Below are 20,696 nucleotides of genomic sequence, written 5' to 3' on the forward strand. Positions count from 1 at the left end.
GTTAGTTGTGTCACAGTGTTAGTCTGACGTACCACAATATCCAAAGGTAAACTGATATTATCATTTTGAAACATTTAGAAAACAGCTTTTATTGGAAGATGCAAAGTGATCATTTCTTTTTATTATTATTATTATTATTATTATTATTATTATTATTATTAATAAACAGGATTTATATAGCGCCAACATATTACGCAGCGCTGTACATTAAATATTTTTAACATTTTCTTAGGTTTTCAAGATTAGTGTAATACTGGTATTAAATAAGATTATTTCATTTGTAAACTAGAAAATACATAAACACACATTTCCACAAAATATCTTTTATGACCCCCACTGTCACATAAAATAACCCACACTACACTGCCATATAAATATATTTATCTTGCAACTCATTGCAATGTTTGCATCCTGCACAGTTGACCCTTTAAAGTGAGGTGCAGCACAGGGTTTTCCCCCATGCCATGTTTCCATAATGTCCCCAAATATTATGGCAAGCCACAGCTGTTGGTTTGCAACTCTACATTTGAAGTGCGGAATGGAGGTTTGGATTATTTTAGGTCTGGGGAATTTAAACTTTCTGTTTGTTTTTTGCAATCCAGTAAACACTAATCAAAAAACTATGCTTCTCTAAACCCTAAACTCTAGAAAAACAGATAAATATAGAGTGGAAATGTAATAAATGAATTATTTTACATGTGATTAAAATGTAACAGCAATGCATAGTCAGTGACTTAACTTTTGTCTAATGCAGTTAAAGAGGAACTAAACTGAAAACTGCCAACTTCATCCTATGTCACTTGACCCAGACGCGAGAGCGAGTGACGTTGGATAGGAAAAAAACTTGCCAATCTCACTGCGCCTAGCTGATCAAGAATTTGGGGGGCAGTGCTGCACCTTTCTTTTTTTTTTTGCATTAAAAAAAAAAAGCAACAGAATTTTTACTTGTCTATCCTTTTATGTAAAGTGAAATTTCTGAGTTTAGGTACGCTTTAAGCAAAGCATCTTGTCCTGCCTGAGCTTGTAATTGGACGAGGAGAGGCAGAATGAGGTCTCTATTCTGCATTCTCCTGCTGGAAACATCTTCAAACCAACATACCAGAATTGTGCAGCCACAGAAATCTCAGTAGTTCAATCTGAGATGGATTAAAGCAGAATGAGGTCCTAGTGAATGTAGCAGCTTTTGTTCTCCCCCCCCCCAATTGGTTCCATCTGATACCACATGTCTATATGTTCATCCTCCTTTGTAAAGTTAAATGTAGGAGCACAGTTTTGACTTATTGCATTATCTGCATGGTTTACCGCAGCAGCATGAAGGTTGTTGCAGTCACCCCTGGACACCCAGCAGACCCTAGGCTTCTGCATAGCTTGGCTTAAAGATACTCACATACATACCCTTCTCTCCCAGTCTGATGGCCACATGATTTTAGGGGGTAGCAGCAATTTAGGTGTTAATCCTTATTATTTGTAAAATGAATTATATAATTATTGTTTTAAATACATTACTAGAATAATTAGTGTTTTTGTATGTGTGTGCCGTTCAATTATCCAGGCAACAAATCTAAATAAACTACACCAGACTCTGTAGTCTTGGTGCAGTGCACTGCCTAGGCACATCCAGCGACCACATGCGTTCCTACTGCAATCTTTTTCACCGAAACTGGGTTTAGTATTTATTATTGTGAGATATCTTTACATTTGGTTTCAGCTGGAGGTTGTGACCATGGCATGTATAGGAGTAAATTAGACTGATGTTATTTTCACATGTGAAACCCGAGATTCGTAAATGGAGTGGTAACTGCGCTGTGACGATTCACTTTCAATGGACTGACAGCTGTCAGTACGGGTGACCATAAACTCCACAGTTATGTGCATCCTAGTCTGGTTCCAGGACCCAAGTTACAGCACCATTTTTGCTAATACCCCGTCTGCAAACTATGAAGGCGACACAACTTCCCGTTAAGTTTGGTGCTGCAGAGCTGTAACTGCAACGGGCGGACGGGCCCTTTAAAGAGTGTCTATATGGGACACTAGTCGAGTCAAGCGTGCCTCTCCCCCGCTTTACTTCCAAGTTCATCCCGATGTCCGCTCTGGGTCCTCCCCTTCCTACGCGGCCATTTTTAACCAACTCCAAATTCTCGTTTGTTAAAGCAATATCTCTCCACCCCTTGTCCTAAATTCCCCTCCTCCCTTAAAAGCTAGACAGGCCGGGGTGAAGGGGGGTCATGACAGTATTATATAAGGGCAGCGTTTTCCTTGTTAGTTTACACCATTGCATCTTTCAGGCTAAATGTGCGAACGTCTTGCAAAGGTGAACACAACGTTCGAAACTAAAACACTCACCGTGTCCTAGGGCCAGCAGCTCGCAATACCCCACCCATTCTAGCCACCAGACGCCGGTACTGTCACCTACCATGATCCAGCTTCCTCACTTGCAATGCTGCTCAGCACAATCAGACATCCAAATTTAGGCTGGCATGTTAAAGGCTTCAACTGATGATCCTAGGTCCATTCTTGCCGCACAGGAAAAGGGAGGTGATATTCTTCCCATCAGAACCCCTTTGTGTACTGTATCAGAGACTACTGCTGGTCTCGGTGCCCCTGTCTCCTCTCCCTAGTGCTGTGAATGAAATGCTGAGTAACATAGTATGAGATCCTGTACTGCCCTCCCCGCTGCTCCAACTGGGGAATTACTGGGCCGGAGGGAGGGGAGAGGGAGCTGGGAATAAAGGAGCACCCTAAAATAAAACACCTTCTACTTTTAATTACCACCGCAGCCTCCCACATCGATAAACTCCGCTCCAGCTTCATGAAACAAGTGATTCTCTCACAATTTCGGTAACTGAAAGAAACCCTATTAAGGCTAATACATTTTTTATCAAATGTGTTCTGTCACAGTACGCTTTCTTTTTTTTACATCGCCACAAACAGATACTTTCAGTTCATAGCATTGTATCCTTATTTACTCTGACTTCTCACCCCTTCCATTTCCCTCTCTGTTCGCCCTCCCTGCACCACTCCTCAAACCTCCTTCACCGTCCCCGTACTATTCCCCTCCTCCTTATCTAAATGTACCCTCCTCTCTTTACACAATATCTGTACCCATCTAGCGTGTGCCCCCTGGCATCTGCAAGGGTGAGGGAGGAGCTGTGCTCGGTCTTCCCGCCCTCACCCTTCTCAGCCTGTGAATTAACCTTCTCCTCACAGCAGGGTAGCTCTTGTAATGTACTCTAGAACAGTGTCCTGTATCTCCTGGATCATCTCAGTTTAATCAGACAGAACTGGTAGCTGTGAAGTAATAGTACACCAAAATACCAATATTAGCTTTCACGATAAGTGTCTTTAAAAAAAAAGTTTTAGATATTTAAAATACCAGTTTCCTCGAGCTCCTGCCATGACCATTATTCCTTTTAAAGGACAGATTTTACTGTGCTCCTTTATTGTCCCCTTCATGGGTAGTAATAGGGGCCATGTCAACACAAAATACCAAAAAAAGTGCATGTAGGCAGGAAGTTAATATTTAGCAAACTAATGTTTTTTAGTGTTGTTAACTGTTGTTCATTTGGGGGTCACATCTAGTTTAAAGAGACATTGTCACATTGCCCTTTGTATAAAGCTATCCCTACACACCGACACCTACTTACCAGCAATTTCCCGCCCCTCTTTCCTTTGTCACAACTACAAGCCCTTTGACAGCTTACTCTTCAAAATGCCTCCATTTTAACCTCTACTTTTTCTCATCCATGGACCTGGTATTTCATATATCTAAATACCAAGAATTACCTGTACCTTATACCACATTCCATACTAAGGCATCACTTACCCTTATCATCTGTGTCATACTTATTAGTGACAACATCTCTACCTCGCTGAGACAATATACACGCTTGGTCTATACCCCTGAGGAAGCCCTTGTGGCGAAATGCGTTGGGTAACAAGAAGTCTCTCATGCACACCTTCTCTTTAGCTCAGAATGTAACTGTTCAGCTCAGCCAACTACCACCCCATGATTCTACAATGAGCAATGCTTAATTGTGATGTCATTCACGACTGCAATAATTTATGACATCAGATTGTTAAATTGCCTTCTTAATCAATACACTATTTAAAACAAGAGCCTGAAGCCCCTCTCCTTTCTCCTTCTAACCTGTTTATTACATATATACTAAGAGGAGTGGCTTACCTACACTCCAAGTACTATTGTATGGAAAATAGAAAGGGATTTGCCCTCATATCCCTAAATCTCATTTGTCACAACTACCACAAAATATCTAGTGATTCTGGGTATGGGGGAGCAAGGCTACCTCTAGGACCTGAGACGAAGGAATGAATGCCAGGAAATTGCTGAAGAGGTATCACTTCCACCATACATAATCAAAAATTTGGGAAATGGTTAACCCTTACCAGCTGCATATATTGCAAAACTACATTTCAGGCACTTTAGGTTCATGCTTCCCTTAGCCATTGGTGCTGTCACTTTTCCTACTCTTTCTCTGGACTACAGTAATATGTAGACGAGCTACTCTCTTCCAACTTTGTTATCACAACTCATTTTAGCTACCCCAAACTCTGACATTGGGTTCTAGTCCTAGTCTATATTATATCATCAAAGGACAGCGCACAGTCACTGCAATACAAACACTGAAAGAGAAGAGATTATACGACTAGATAAAAGCTTCTGAAAATAGGATTTTGTGTTTATCATAAAATCCTAGTCTGTGAGTCCATAAAGAAAACAGGAAATGCATTTACAATGGGTTTTATAGTGCCATCTTCAGGTGGAGTCGAAATTAGGTCAAATTACAACTGTAGCCTGTATAACCACTCCTATTTCATCCATTCCTTATGTTTAGGAAAACCATATTAAAACAAAAACAACCAAGCAGCAATGATTTCCAAACTTTTTCACAACACCCTTACTGTCTTAGAAAATTTATCAAGGCATCCCTGGGTCAAAACAGAACAGGCCAAGCGGTCATATTTGTTCTGGTCTAGGCTTTGAAGGCAAAACACATACATACACATTGTAAAATAACCACAGCAGTAGGCTCCACAACAACACACCTATTACTAACAAATCTTCTAGACGCACAGCTCCAGTTATGGATCCCATATGACAGACCCCAGTAAAAGACCTTCCTCCTCAGTTACAGACTCCTCAGTTACAAACACCTCAATAGCAGACTCCCAGTGATGGCGACAGAGATTCACTGACAGACTGCAGGTGACAGGCTATTCAGTGACAGAAACCTCCAATCACAGACCTCAGTGACAAACCCCAATGACAGGCCTTATAAACAGACCTCCAGCAACAGATCTCTAGTAACATAGCTCTATGACAGACCTACTTGTTCTTCCATTCCTGCTCTGACTCCTGTCTCCAAGCAGCTACCGCTGCCTCTCTATTTTGGCTGGCCTACCCCTTGACTCTGAGGCATGATATCACCCATTTTTGGAAATACATTGGGGTTATTTATTTTAGAAGTTTAGGCTGTTCACCTAGCAACGTGAATTAACACTATTTAAGGGATACAGGTAGCCCTCGAGTAAAGGACATCCGACATATAAACAACTCCTAGATACGAACGGCAAATTCCCTGCTTGTTAGTGTGCAGAACGGAGGCTTAAAGGGGGGAGGAGTGTTTTCCGAAGAAATCTTTTGGTAAACACAGCTGAGGTTGTGGGTGATCTTAAGAGCTGAGCTGAGCTGAGCTGATCTGTATCATTTTGTAACTCTTTAATGACCAATGACTGCAACTGTTTCTTTTTGCATTTCAAAGCAGAGCTTGCTCCAGAAGTTAATGAATGTCTAGTCTCCAAAAACCCTTTTTTTTTTTTTGCTTTGTTTGTATTTAGCTCACAGTGTTGATTTAATACAGTAACTGACACCATGCTGCCTAATATTATGTTGAGAAAAACATCTGTTCTAATTGCATATATTAAAGTAATGTACCTGTTCTGACTTACATACAAATAAACTTAAGAACAAACTCACACTCTCTATCTTGTGTCTAACCCAGGGACTACCTGTAATTCAATTAACTTAGTAAATGAGATAAAGCTCTGCTGAATTCAGTCATCTGATCAGCAAGCAATATTCAAGTGCTTTGTTTTTTTGTTTTTTGTTTTTGTATTTCTTTGCATGTGATTAGGTATTCTTTGCAAGAATAATGTTTATTACATTCATTAAACTAAGTGAATTATCCCTGGCAAGGGGATATTTCACTATGGTAAGTGAATTTACTAAATCTCTTTAGTAAATCTAGCCCAGTCTGTCAGATTACCTGAGCAAAGAACCCCATGTGGTTCTGAAGTAGCCTTTTTTAAGACATAATGAAGATGTAATCACTGGTTGTAATGAACACCTGTATACGTTTTGGTGAATTGCAACATAAAAAAAATCAAAATCCAGTACCTGCCATCAGCAAAAAAAGACCTTAAAACACTCTCTGTTGAGGAGAGCATTCCAAAGCATTCAAATATTGTTGGGCTTTCCAGTTTCTGGAACATATTCTTCCAATCTGGACAGGGAGAACCTAAACTCTTTCCTTGCTGCAAAATTCATTTTTACTCCTTAATGATTTACACAAGTCACTGTATTGGCAATGACTGAGTAGATTTCATAACTTAATTCAGTGGTATTTCAATAGGCAACTAAAATTTCTCTGGTGACCAATTTTCTTGCACTGAGCTGGTGTTAATGAGCCCTCCTCATCCATGTTGGCTGGCAACTGTGGTCTGTTCTTTCTAACGCATACAAAGGAAGGACCTCTCTGGCAAAATGGTTAGAAAGTGAACCCACCATGGTATTACAGTGATACAGAGGATATAGCTACATCTCTATGATGGATTCTCGCCAAATCCTAATGGCTTTCCCACTGCAGACATGTAAAATAAAACAAACAGCACTGCCTTTAAAAAGGCCTTAAAAACCAGAGATCCAATGCAATAATCTAATACAGATAAGCCTGGAGTTCATTGAGAAGATGGCAGACCAGAAACTGCAGAAAAACAGATCCAACAGAAAAGGATACATACTGGACACATACTGGATTCCAGATCATTTGCCATCTTCTTTCTCAAATAAAGGTCAACCATGCAATTGACAAAAAGGATCCCCGATTAGCTGATGTGGTCAGAAAGAAGCATCACAACCTAAACATCATGCTTTACTAAATAGAAAAATAGTAAAATGCAAATGGACTGTGAAAGGGGAACATGTTATGTAGGTACCTGTAAAAATAGATGTCTATAGATAATACAAATAGGGATTCCAATTACTTATCAGCAGGATCATAAAAAGGATGAGGAGATAACTGTCAAACAGTTACAGAATGAACGATTGTAGAGAAAATAGAGAATTGTACAAAACAGAGAAAGTCTTATCAAGGCTTGTCCATTCTAAGTAGGAACATAACACAAAGAAAATAATGATAGATGTTAGGGACTGCCACAGTAGGCAATTACCAAACAAATGCTTTAAAGTGAGAACATTGTGGGCAAAGACCCCTTAAAAGATAACTGTGGTATCCTTTTAAGGTGACAATTATGCTGTCTTCTCCTGGCCTAAAGTAACTTACCTTTGCCCTCCACAGATCCATAAATCAAACAGAATTATTGCACCTTACTGAAAAAGTAAACTTTTTCAATATGGTAAACAGAGGTTCAGCACAGAGGCTGAAGTTGAACTATCAACACAGTCCATCTAGAATGCAAAAGCTACACACTACAAATGGAGTACACCCATTCTCTGAGAGACAAAAATATCCCCCAAAAGCTCAGAGCCAGACATGCTGGCAACTAACATACTGGAAAGCAAAAAAGTCCAGAAATATACAAGTTACACTACACCCCAGAAGGCTGCTCGAGGAACCTTAGTGACTAGGTCACCATCCTTAAAGCAGGGGTGGTCAGGCTGACAAGAACCAAGGTCCTGCAGATGGCACATAACAGTCTGCACTGTCATTTTACTCTGTGTCTACAGGTGGGAGTAGTAACAACTGCAAGAAATGCACAGGAAAAAAAAGGGAAATCGCCTCCATGTTTCTCCAGTATCTAAAGGAAGTGGGAAGCAAATGTGTCTCTCATCTCTTGTTCATGACAACACTGATCAAGTTAACCCATGAATCAGAAGAATCTCTAAAGAGCACAAAAACATGGCTTCTAGGCAGGTACAGATTGGTTTATACTTTTCAAAACAGAGTAATCGTAAAGATCTGTATGAGGTCCACCTTCTCCTGTGTTTGGTTTGTGATCGGCATCATATAAATTACTCACTTTTGTTTTCACAGCCGCAAAGCAGGTCTAAGTTTTGTCTTTATAATGCCTGTCTTTTACAATATTGGATACTGTATGACTCTGTATGACTAGCTTCAGGGTTCTAGCCCAGTCTGCCTTTTTTCCCTCTCTTCTTGCCATTTGCAGCATTCTTCCTCACCCCTAAAACTTTCCTACTAAACTCTCCTTCCTCTTTACTCCTGCTGTTCTGTGGTTTTTTTTTATCTCTCTTGTATGTTACACACCAACTCTCTTGTATCACCTATTCCCACCACAGGACAGGCTACTTGGCAAATATCAGAATGAGTTGGCCCCCTTAACTACTCATTAAGGTTACCTCATCACCTTTTGTGGTTGCCTCATGCTTTGGTAATTCACTGCACAACAATGATTTTGCTACTGGGAATAACACATGTGATATACATGATATCAAGTGTGCCGATTCCAAATCAGAATTTGCCTATTACATACAGATTTTAAGTTATAGGCGTGTTATAGCTGTTCAAATGGTCGGGAATTGGGTAATGTATTTTTACATGGGAACATTATAACAGTTGCAGCTACCACTATGCCTGCTGCTGCCTCATCTGAATCACGTCCCCTGGTGGAATGCATGTTCCAGCAGTGGCTGGGCATGTCTGGGCAAGTCAGTGAGCTGACGTCAGAAATAAGTATATAAGGCGAGATAGACCAAGGGCTTGTCTCTAGTGCGACACCATCTTATTGCATAGTACAGCTAGGCCATAGTGAGTCTGTTTTGAGCTAAAGATGAGTAGGAGCAGCTGTGTTAATAAACCGGACAATTTTTGCTACATTTGTGGCAAATATACCCGGTGTGATCAATGCAAGAACCTAACCAAGAGGGTGAGATTTGCTTACAAGTATTACATTGGATGTGAAACTGGAGATCAGGATAAAAGCTGGGCACCTCATATCTACTGTCAGGTGTGTTACGTTGGCCTACCACAATGGTTGAATGGGAAAAGGAATAAAATGCCTTTTGCTGTGCCTATGGTTTGGCGTGAGCCAAAAGACCATCACTCAGACTGCTACTTCTGTATGAGTAAAATTGCTGGGTTTTCGAAGAAGACTAAGTCAAAAATCGTCTATCCTGATTGTGAATCTGCTCGGAAGCCAGTGCCACATGATGCAGAGAATCCAGTGCCAGTCCCTCCTACATCTGTTGTTGCTGACAGTGACATGTCGGATGAAGAACAGAAGTATGATGTCGATGTTAATGAATGTTATTAACCCCAATTTGAAGAGGGTAAGCCACACTTTATAAGCCAACATTTGCTTCTGTACCGACGTGAGTGGTCTGATGATGGAGTTAGGTTGCGAATACATACAAGAGCAGTGGAGATTGTTCATAGACTTGAACAAAGCAAATTTGAAAGCTGTATTGGTGCATAAAGGTAACAAAAAACCTTCTGTTCCTCTTGCTCATGCCGAGGGAATGAAAGAGACATACGAATCCATGGAGGTAATTTTGAAATGGATTATTTCTTTAAAACACAAGTGGAGCGTTTGTGGTGACACTCTTTCTTGGCCTGTAATATATGTGCTTTCTGTGCCTGTGGAACAGTCGTGATGACAGCAAGCATTACAAAGTGAAAGAATGGCAACCCAGACCTGAACACACTGTTGGCCAGTACAACGCGAAGCATAAATTCTCTCTGATCCACTGAAAGTTTACCCCTTGCAACTTCATATTAAACTTTGATTAATAAAAAACTTTGTTGTTGCAATGGATCATGATGGTATGGTATTCAGTATCTGAAGCACAAGTTTGAAAAAGTTATAACTAAACTAAACTGAAAGCACGCATTTTTGTTGGTCCCCAAATCCGCAATTTGATGCGTGACGCCACATTCAGAGACAAACTCAACCCACTTGAACTTGCTGCTTGGCATTCATTTGTGCTAGTTGCACAAAACTTTGTGGGCAACCAGCAAGCTGAAAACCAAGCTGAACTCGTGAACAATATGCTAACAGCATACCATCAACTTGGCTGCCGAATGTCACTTAAAATTAATTTCCTACATTCCCATCTGGACTTCTTCCCACAAAATTTGGGTGATGTGAGTGATGAACAAGGGGACAGGTTCCACTAGTACATTTCTGTTAAGGAAACAAGACATCAAGGCCGGTGTAACCCCAACAGTGGAGAGCCACAAACCCAAAAGCAAGTGCTTGAAACATTTCTGAAGTATACATGTGTTGAACAAGGACTTGTATATGTTGTTGCAACATAAAACTACATTTTTGTAATGTCATGAAACTATGAGGTAAAAGTAAGGCTCAGTCTACAATGACTGTTTCCCCAGCATTTAACTTGAGGCTTTTAAGGGCCCATGTTTGAAATCCCCATGGATTCCAATGGGCTTATAAGCGTTTTTAGGAGGAATCTGGAAGCCCCCTTTAATAAAGATCTCCACCACCCCACCCTGGGGAATGAGTACAGGGGTACATAAAACCCTTTACTCATTTCCTGAAAGGGTTAAAGTATGTGTACTACAGATACAGAACACGTCACAGCTCCTCTAGGGCTGCGGGAGCAATCGGGAGCGGAGCTGTCAGCATAGCAGAGCTCTACTGTTTGCTCTGCACCTGATTGGCTGAGGAACGGGGAATCCTGATAATGCTTGAGCTGTCATCAGGGTTTTCTATTTCTCAGCCAATCACAGAACACTAGAAATGAATGGGGACAAGTCCCCCTATTCATGTCTAGTGCTGAATGGCTGAGAAATGGAAAACCTCAGCCAATCACAAAGCACCAAAAGGTGAATGGGGAGCCTTGTCCTCATTTAACCCCTAGTGCCCGGGGATCCCTCACTGTCAGGAGGAGTCCCAGGGCTGTACTCATGTCATGAATGCAGCCGTGGGAATCATCCTGTCATTGGGATAACCTTTAAAAAAAAAAGTTTAGTTACACAAACACATTTAATAAAATATTTTACTAATAAAGCCTCGTCCTATTTTTTACCCATATTTTAACCCTTTCAGGGAATGAGTAAGGCGTTTTATGTACCCCCGTACTCATTCCCTGAAAGGGTTAAAAGTAAACCGTTTATAAACGCTTATGTAAAATCGTGGCAATTTGTGGTAAAACGCTTGTAAAAGTGCATAAAAACATATATAAACGTAGTAGGAACATTTATATGCGCTTTTAAACTGTCCATGTAGACCAAGTCTAAGTCATGTATAGAGATTACATAGTAACTGCGGAACGAGAGAATGTAGCTGATCGCGTATATAGGCGTAATTAACTTAAGATCCTGACGTCCTAGACAGAATCGGACCTCAGATTTGTATTCAGTGCACTTGATTTAGTATAGGACACATGAATTAAACCAAGTAGCAGACAATATTTATTTTTTTGTGAAGCAGTGTTGTGGAAAACACATTGTAAACAAACCCTCTTTATGTAGATTAATAAATGTAGTAATATAATGTATGTGAAGCTTTATATATTTTTATGATAGTATACTGCTTTTTTAAGTCCAGGACATTTTTTTGAAGTCACAATATGTTTTCCCTTGCTTTTGATTTCTGTTGTTTTTTCTCTCCTTTTTAATGTATCCTTTCATTAGAGTATTAAAAATAATTTTTCAGAATGAAAACTTTGCTGCCACCTACATTGCACAATCCTTCCAGCAGCAGTCTCAACTCTATAAACATTATTGAATAATGTAATTGTATATTGTACTACCTAATACTTTAATATTATTATTAATATTATTATTATTATTATTATTATTAATAAACAGGATTTATATAGCATCAACATATTACGTAACGTTGTACATTAAAAAGGGGTTGCAAATGACAGACAGGTACAGACAGTGACTCTACTAATTAAATTGGGGCGGCAGCATAAACACCTAGAAGGAAGCCTGCACCTTGTTTGTTAGTCGTATCCTTTCATGATTTAAAACAATAAAAATTTGAAAAGAAAAAGGCAGCGGTAAAGTCCCATGATGACAGCTACTGCAATAACACCACCAGCCTTACGCTACACAAGCCCCAGCTAATATAAAAAGCTAACTAAAGACATTTCACGGCAAGGTGACATAGTGTGAAGATGGCAGCAGCAGCATCAGGAGACCACAGAGCAGAACAAGGACAGAGTGTGGAAGTGGTGGCAGCATGAGTAGGCCACAGAGTGGCACAATGACAGAGTGCAGCAGCATCAGGAGACCACAGAGCGGCAAGGTGACATAGTGTGGAGATGGCAGCAGCAGCATCAGGAGACCACAGAGCGGAACAAGGACAGAGTGTGAAGGTGGCAGTAGCATCAGGAGACCACAGAGCGGAACAAGGACAGAGTGTGGAGGTGGCGGCAGCATGAGTCAGCAACCGAGTGGCATAATGACAGAGTCTGGAGGTGGCGACAGCATCAGGAGGCCACAGAGTGGCACAATGACAGAGTCTGGAGGTGGTGACAGCATGAGTAGGCCACAGAGTAGTACAATGACAGAGTCTGGTGGTGGCTGCAACATCAGGAGGCCACAGAGTGACACATGGACAGAGTCTGGTGGTGGCAGCAGCATGAGTCAGCCACAGAGTGGCACAATGACAGAGTCTGGAGGTGGCGACAGCATCAGGAGGCCACAGAGTGGCCTCATTGACAGTCTGGAGGTGGTGGCAGCATCAGGAGGCCACAGAGTGGCACAAGAACCTAGTGTTGAGGTGGCAGCAGCATCAGAAGACCACAGAGCGGCACAACAACACAGTCTGGAGGTGGCGACAGCATCAGGAGGCCACAGAGTGGCACAATAAGAGTCTGGAGGTGGGGGCGGCATCAGGAGGCCACATAGTGGCACAATGACAGAGTCTGGAGGTGGAGGCAGCATGAGTAGGCCACAGAGTGGCACAATGACAGAGTCCGGATATTTTTATTGTAAAAATAATCAGAATAAAATACAACATATCACAACATTTACAACACTCCGCACACAAACACTTCTAGAACAAAATCAAAAGTCCCACCATTCTTGGCTGTAATAAAGAAACAATAAATAATCAGAATTTTTTCCTGGAGCAGAATTCAGAGATTCACATTTTTCCACAATTTAGCATTTTTCCTGCATTTCCTGATCTCTAATGATTTGATCCATTTGAGCTCAGACATAATGAAATCTATTACCTTCCCAGGAACAAACAATTCATTGCACATGGCCACCCTGGTCCTTGCATGCCAGTGATAATATTTCACCACAGATATTATGATATAGATTGTTTCCCGGTTTACATTGGGAATTGTCTGGGGGACCCCATACACCTTGTCTGAGTAACTCAAAAGTTTCAGCCTCTGAATTTTAAGCCTTCCCTCCACTCCTTCCCAATCCTGACAACTCCCCGCACAATCCACCATGAAATGCTCTATAGAATCTTCTTCTTGGGGACAACCTAAAGGACAATTTCTATCTGCTCCAAATTTTACATTTCCCCTAACAAACATTTTACTGTGCAAGGACAACCAGGTGACATCAAACACCTTTGCAGGTAATCTATGGCCCTTCAGATATTTCAAACTTTGCTGCAGAGCCGATATGACACAGTCTCTGAGTGCCAGCGGAGAGCAGAAGAAGGACCTGCAGATACTATGGTAGAGCTCTTTTCTTGTGCTGTTCTTCAGGTATGACTTCACTATTCCCCATTTCCTCAGGGAATTCAGACCTGAGCGCAGGTATAGTGGAAGGTGACAATGAGACCATCTCCCCCTCTTTAGTGTATTTCCCTTTAACCAGCATTCTGCAAAGGGCTCTATACAAGCTCTGACGCTGCTTACCCACATGGGACAGACATGCTCCCAAAATTCACTTTCAGGAACAAGGAGTCAAAAAATAGCCCCGGATTCAGCATGCTGAAACCCCCTTCTCTTCTCTGTAGGTAAGTCACTCCTCTTTTTATTAGGTTTAACCTATTCCCCCACAAAAGCTGGAAAAACAAACTAAACAGCCTAGCAGATAGGCTATCAGGCAATGGGAAGACAACAGACACATAGAGAAATATATGGATCAGGTAGGTCTTTAACATCGCCACCCTTTCTCTATAGGTCAGCTTGAAATGTTTCCAACGTTGAACCTTTACATTCCCAGCTTCTAATTTCTCCTCCCAGTTTAATCTAGCATTGTCTTCTCTACCAAATGTAACCCCTAAGATCTTGATTTGGGTTGAGGCTATGGTGAACTGTGCCAGATGAAAGCCAGGATCACCTTGCAAGGTCCAGAGAGCTTTGCTTGTCTCCAGGTTGATCAGTGACCCTGAAGGGGAGTAATTTCTTTAGCTGCAGATAACATGGGGGCCTCATGAGGAGTGGATATCACAGCAGTCACGTCATCAGCATATGCTACCATAGTCATAGGAGGGCTATTGAGAATTATCACCCCCTGGAATCCACATTCCTGCAAAGATCTCAGAAAAGGATCGATAGCAAAGACGTACAAAAGTGGGCTCAAGGGGCAACCTTGTCTCACCCCTGCCTCTACCCTAAAAGTGTCGCCTTGCCACCCATTGATGAGGGGGAAGCTCTCAGCTTCTCTGTATAAAGTTTTTAACCAATCTACAAAGAGCTCTGGGATGCCATGCTTCAGCAAAGCTGCCCAAAGGTAGTCATGGTCCACTCTGTCAAAGGCTTTGGCCTGATCGAGACTGACAACCTATTTACCATAGCCTAAAACTTTACATCTCTCAAAGATCTCCCTTAATGAGATGACAGCTCCAGAGATGTTTCGTCCAAGCTGACTGCTTGTTAGTAGTGATGAGGAAAAACTAACCAGTCTAGAAAACAAAATTTTAGCTAGAACTTTCCTATTGACATTTAAAAGGGCTATAGGCCTCCAGTTCCTAATATCAGTTGGTTCTTTGCCCTTTGACAGTAGGACTAAGGATGACAATCTCATGGACTGGGGCATCAGACACTTTCCTAGACAGCTCTTATAAACCTCCACAAGAGTAGGAGCCAGAATATCTCTAAACTTCTTATAAAATTCAGCAGTTATGCCATCAGGACCCGGTGCCTTCCTCTGGGACAACTTGTCAATGGCCTCTTTGACCTCCGCTACCGTTATGTCTGCTGTGAGGGGGGAAAAGTCTAAATTATTTGTGTCAGGACCTGGAGTTGTTGCCAAGAACTTGGTCATCCTTCCATTATCTAAATCCTTTTTCTGGAATAAGCCAGCATAGTATGTTTTTACAACTTCTAGGATTCCTGCACGGGAGTCCTGTAAAACCACATGGGAATCCATGAGACCAGTTATCAGTTTCTTCTCCACTCTATCCCTTCAATTCTCAAAAGGATCTGGTGTTCCCAGGGTCCCGTAATCTCTTTCAAACTTTAAGGAGTTGTATCTGCTGTACTGATATTGCTTGATTTCAGATTTTAGCTGGGTTATCTTTTCCCCTGCCACCACCCCATTTGAGTAAAGGGACTCCAACTCTTTCCGTAATCCCAGGTAATGCCTATATTTACTTTTTCCCCTATTGGCTGATAACCTCTTTAATAGAGAAGTGATGTCCTCCTTGACATCTTCCCACCAATCTGCATTACATTCATAGAAGTCCTGCCTATCCATCTGTCTCTGCAGGAGACTTTCTACTTCTTCCTGTACAAGCTGCTCCTCTACAAGGCTGTGTCACGGATAACGGGGAGGGGAAGGAAACAGGAAAGTTATACTCAGTACTAGGCCTCCAATGGCTAGGGAAAAGGGAATGGTCACCCCTTGCAGACACCCTAACCTAGCCCTAACTCCTAACAGTATCCTAACCCCTGATGGTGGGAATACTCATACACAGGAACCTAGGCCCTACTAGCCCTGCAAAGCCCTAGGAGTAGTGACTGGCTTGAGACTACTGGTTCCTTCCCCTTTGAAAGACCCAGTGTCTCCCTGAGGCCTAGTAAACAACAAAAGAACAACAAAAACACCAAAAGTAATTCAACTTATCCTACTAGCAGATAAATAAGCAGGAACACTGGATGGCACAACATACCAGCTCATCACATCCCAGCAGTGAATATCAACCGCATACAATGAAGTGTGAGGCCAGACTAAATGGAGGAGCAGTAATGACTACCAGCTGCACCTGATACAAGGGGTGTGGTCATTACAAACAACAACACAGAAACAAGTAAAAAACAAACATACTGTCAGATAACCTCACATGCAGCTTGTCTGACAGATCCTCTAACTTCAGTCACGGAAGGGACCGTGACAGGCTGGAGTTCAGTCTCCAGAGTCCCCTACCCATGTCTGGGCGCTTACCCACCCCCAAACAAAAATAAAGGGCAACATGATCAGAATAAGGCACTAATTTCTCATTCCTATCTGTGACAGTTTCTGTACAACTCACCAGGGCTAGGTCAATTCTACTCCTCCATTCACCCAAAAAATAAGTGAAACCTGGCGTCCTTCCCCCATAGGTGAACACATCATATAACCCGGTCTAGGAGATGATTTGGCTGAGGACCCTGGCATCTCCACGCCCTGTTCTTCCTGAGGACCTGTCACTTGTACCAAAGGCCACATTAAAATCCCCAGCCATGATACCTGGAATGGAAGAGAACAGATAGGGTTTTACATCATTGAATAGACTGACTCTTTCTGATATGACTTGTGCTCCATAAATATTAATGAACTGGAGTCTTCTCCCACGTATAGTTACCTCTAACATCAGACATCTACCCATTGATATTTCTGTCAATCTATGGATTATTACATCCCTTGTATTAAAAAGAATGGCAACCCCTGCATAAGGCTCAGCAGCCAGGGACCAAAATGAGGGTCCAGTCTGCCACTTGGCCTCCGCATCACGTAATGACTTCACCGAGGACAGGCGAGTCTCCTGCAGGAGAAACACATCTGCATCCAGGTATCTCAGGTGTTCATATACGGCATGCCTACTTTTTTTAATTTTTATACTGTTCAGATTACTGAAAACAATACTTAAAGAGAACTCCGTCATCATCCAGTGCAGAGGAGCAGAACAATTACTCTAAACATGGCAAATCAGAGTCTGAATCCCTATTGCTGGTTTCCATGACTGATTCCTCCATTTCTGGCCCTGGAAAGGATCTTTTCTTGGTAGGTGGATCATCGTCTGACCAGGACTCACATTCTCTTTCTCTTCTTTTTAGTTCCTGTTCTAGCAGTAACTCATAGGGATCAGTGTTGGATCCCGCCAGCACATCATACCTGTTGGAGGCAATGACCCCCCCTACTTCTTTGGCACCTTTTACTTTCTTTGCCGGTTTCTCTACCAACACCCAATCCCCCTCAGGATTGCGGGTAGATTTATCTTTTTTTTTTTCTGTTTAGATTGTGTGACCTCACCCTGCACAGAAGGAGATGGCACAGCAGAGGCACAAATAATGGCAGATGGCAGTGAATCCTGGGATAAATGTTCTCCAGGTTGTTCACCTGCCAGGTGTGTTCTGGTTTCCTGCACCTCTGGCTGAGGATCTTCTCAGGTCAGGATTATCTCTGACATTAAAGCTTCTTCCTCTAAGACATCTGTGGCAGTAATCAGCTCCTCATCTGCAGGGTCATTACATAGATTGTGATAAGCCTGCGAATTCTCTATGGAAATGGCCATGTTCACCACACAAGTTACACCGCACATTCACACAATCTGACCCTGTATGGCCAATTTCACTGCACAGATTGCACTTCTTTACTGTACAAATGTTGGCCAGGTGACCAGATTTGCCACATTTATAGCACAGCCTTAGCTGACCGGGATAGAAACAGACACCTCTCTCCCGACCAATAAAAAAGAAATTTGGCAGGTGATGGGTGACATTATTAGATTGTCTCAGCTTCACTGAAACTCTCCAACCCCCTGTCCAGATCCCATCGGAATCTTTATTCTTGGTCAGGTCAGAGACCAAATCGCAATGGCGTCTGAGCCAGATTACAATGTCATGGGGGGGAACCGACTCATTCCAGAATAAGATATTGAACTTCACTGTATCTGGCTTTGAGATTGGGATAAAGGTAAACTTGTCCCAGCCTTCTGTATTCCTGAACCTGCTGAACTGAGCCTAGAATTTATTCAAGTTTGACATTAGCTTAAAGCTGACATCATAACCCTGATTATCTGGGAGGTTAATGACGGCCAGAATATCAGCTGGTACAAAGCCCATCTGGTGACACAATTCCCGCACCACATAACGCCTATTGGGTAATTCATCCTTGGGACCTTTATTACTAAATCTCACCACATTTCTCCTCCTAAACGCTTGCCCCAGGTAGACAGTGCTAGCAAACACTGAAGGGTCCCTGCGGCTCCAAGCGTTCTGAGGAGGTACCGGCCCAGAACCACTACTGGACCCATTAGATGTTTGTGGCTGATTTACTGGAGGGGGGAAATCATTTGTCATATCCGGCACCATCTCCTCATTGCCACGATTATCTGAGCTAGTACATTCAGATCCTTGCGAAATGCATTGCACCTCCCTATCAAACAAATTACCCCCCCGCATTACCTCCCCCAGCATTATCAGTAATGGGAGACTCCTGACTCCCCACACCATGGATCTCTACATTCTCAAGTGAGTCCATTATCTGGGCTGCACTGCTGTCCATTGCTCCCAGCTGAGCAGAATTGCCCCTTAATACCTCTGCAGATGTACCTGGTGCAAAATGAAAGTTCTCACTGCTGCCCCCTGCTGGCTGTGGTGATAGTGCAGAGTCTCTCTTCTGCTGCTGAAACTCCCTGGTTACATTGCTATCCTCAGACAGGTCTTTTCGCTGGTAATAAAATATTGGCTGCTGCAACACAGATTTTCTTACCAATGGCATACTGGTGGGTTCCTCAGTCCCTTGGAAATGATCTTTATTCTTATAAGTCTTTCCTATGGGTCCCAGTTGTTCCTGGACTGAGTCGATCTTCCCAACCACCTCTGGATTGTTCTCTTTGCTTTCCTCAGGGTTTCCATTTCTTTTACAAAGGCTGGAATGTTCTGTGCTAGGCTCAGCCCAGGCTGGCAGGCTGTTACTTTCTGCTCCGTCACCTCTGCCGGGTGTTTAAACGTTGCTGGGTCCTCAGATGGACTGAAAGCCATGTCATGCGCTGCCCCCTTCCCACTCACAGGTGATGGACGAATCTGCGGTGATTTGTGGGTCGCTGACCCCATCTCAGACTGGAGCTTTGTACTGCTGGTTGTATTTGCAGGAAATCTGGGAGGATTTCTGAGCTGATGGAGCCCCCGAAGCCGCATTTGTTGGCTTTCTAGTACTTTCAGCACTGTTTTTACTTTGCTGAGCTCTCAGGCGGGCTGAGCACACCTGGCCGGTGAGGATCAAAACTTGTTGCTGCTAATTCTCCTTTATTGTCTTTTGTTCCAAGGAAATCTTCCTTGGTGTCTGCGAAATGGCCGCACTGTGCTGGGCCAGTACTGCCCCCACCATCACCTTTCTGTGGGGTGGACTGACTCCGAGTCACCCTCTGTATCCCCTGTGGGGTGGGCAAAGCTTTCTGTGCTGCCCCATCACTGCTCTGACCCGACTGCACTGACTGCTCCATTACTGGGCTTCCCTGGACACAACTTCCCATCTGCTGTACAGGTTTATCCAATTCATGTTCATGTTTCATACTGTTCTTGACATGACAAACATCTTTATCAGACATTTCACAGCTTTCATTCTTATCAATACCTGGAGAATCTGTTGTATGGAATCCATCGGAGTCTGCATCTTGTTTAGGCCGAGAAGCCTGGGGCTTTCCTGGGGAACTTCCCCACCCAGGGCAGCCCAACTCTGGGCTAGAGCCAGACATCCGACAGAGAGCAGCTCAGACAAGCCTGCAGCTGCTTCCTCAGAAGCCACACCCACAATGACAGAGTCTGGAGGTGGCGGCAGCATCAGGAGGCCACAGAGTGGCACGATGACAGAGTCTGGAGGTGGCGGCAGCATCAGAGTGGAACAAGGACATAGTGTGGAGATGGCAGCAGCAGCATGAGAAGACCACAGAGCAGCAAGGTGACAGAGTCTGGAGGTGGCAGCAGCATGAGTCAGCCAGAGAGTGGCACAATGACAGAGTGTGGAGGTGGTGGCAGCATGAGTAGGCCACAGAGTGGCACAATGATAGTCTGGAGGTGACGACAGCATCAGGACACCACAGAGTGGCACAATGACAGAGTCTGGAGGTAGTGACAGCATCAGGAGACTACAGAGTGGCACAATGACAGTGTGGAGGTGGCGGCAGCATCAGGAGGTCACGGAGTGTCACAAGGACATAGTCTGGAGGTGGCGACAGCATCAGGAGGTCACAGAGTGGCACAATGACAGAGTGTGGAGGTGGTGGCAGCATCAGGAGACCACAGAGCGGCAAGGTGACATAGTATGGAGATGGCAGCAGCAGCATCAGGAGACCACAGAGCGGCAAGGTGACATAGTGTGGAGATGGCAGCAGCA

General features: G+C 43.0%; 1 protein-coding gene across 1 annotated transcript in view; it reads right to left on the reverse strand.

Moving 5' to 3' along the window:
- Positions 1-3,007, reverse strand: part of NFIC (nuclear factor I C) — a 141,828-nt gene extending 138,821 nt beyond the window's left edge. The window contains exon 1 of the mRNA XM_072404968.1: positions 2,414-3,007. Within this exon, the coding sequence (XP_072261069.1) occupies positions 2,414-2,416 (3 nt within the window). The 5' untranslated portion in view covers positions 2,417-3,007. The remainder of the gene's footprint in view (positions 1-2,413) is intronic.
- Positions 3,008-20,696: the final 17,689 nt, after the last annotated feature.

This window comes from Pyxicephalus adspersus, chromosome 3 (assembly GCF_032062135.1).
Source record: "Pyxicephalus adspersus chromosome 3, UCB_Pads_2.0, whole genome shotgun sequence".
In the NCBI taxonomy this organism is placed as follows: domain Eukaryota; kingdom Metazoa; phylum Chordata; class Amphibia; order Anura; family Pyxicephalidae; genus Pyxicephalus; species Pyxicephalus adspersus.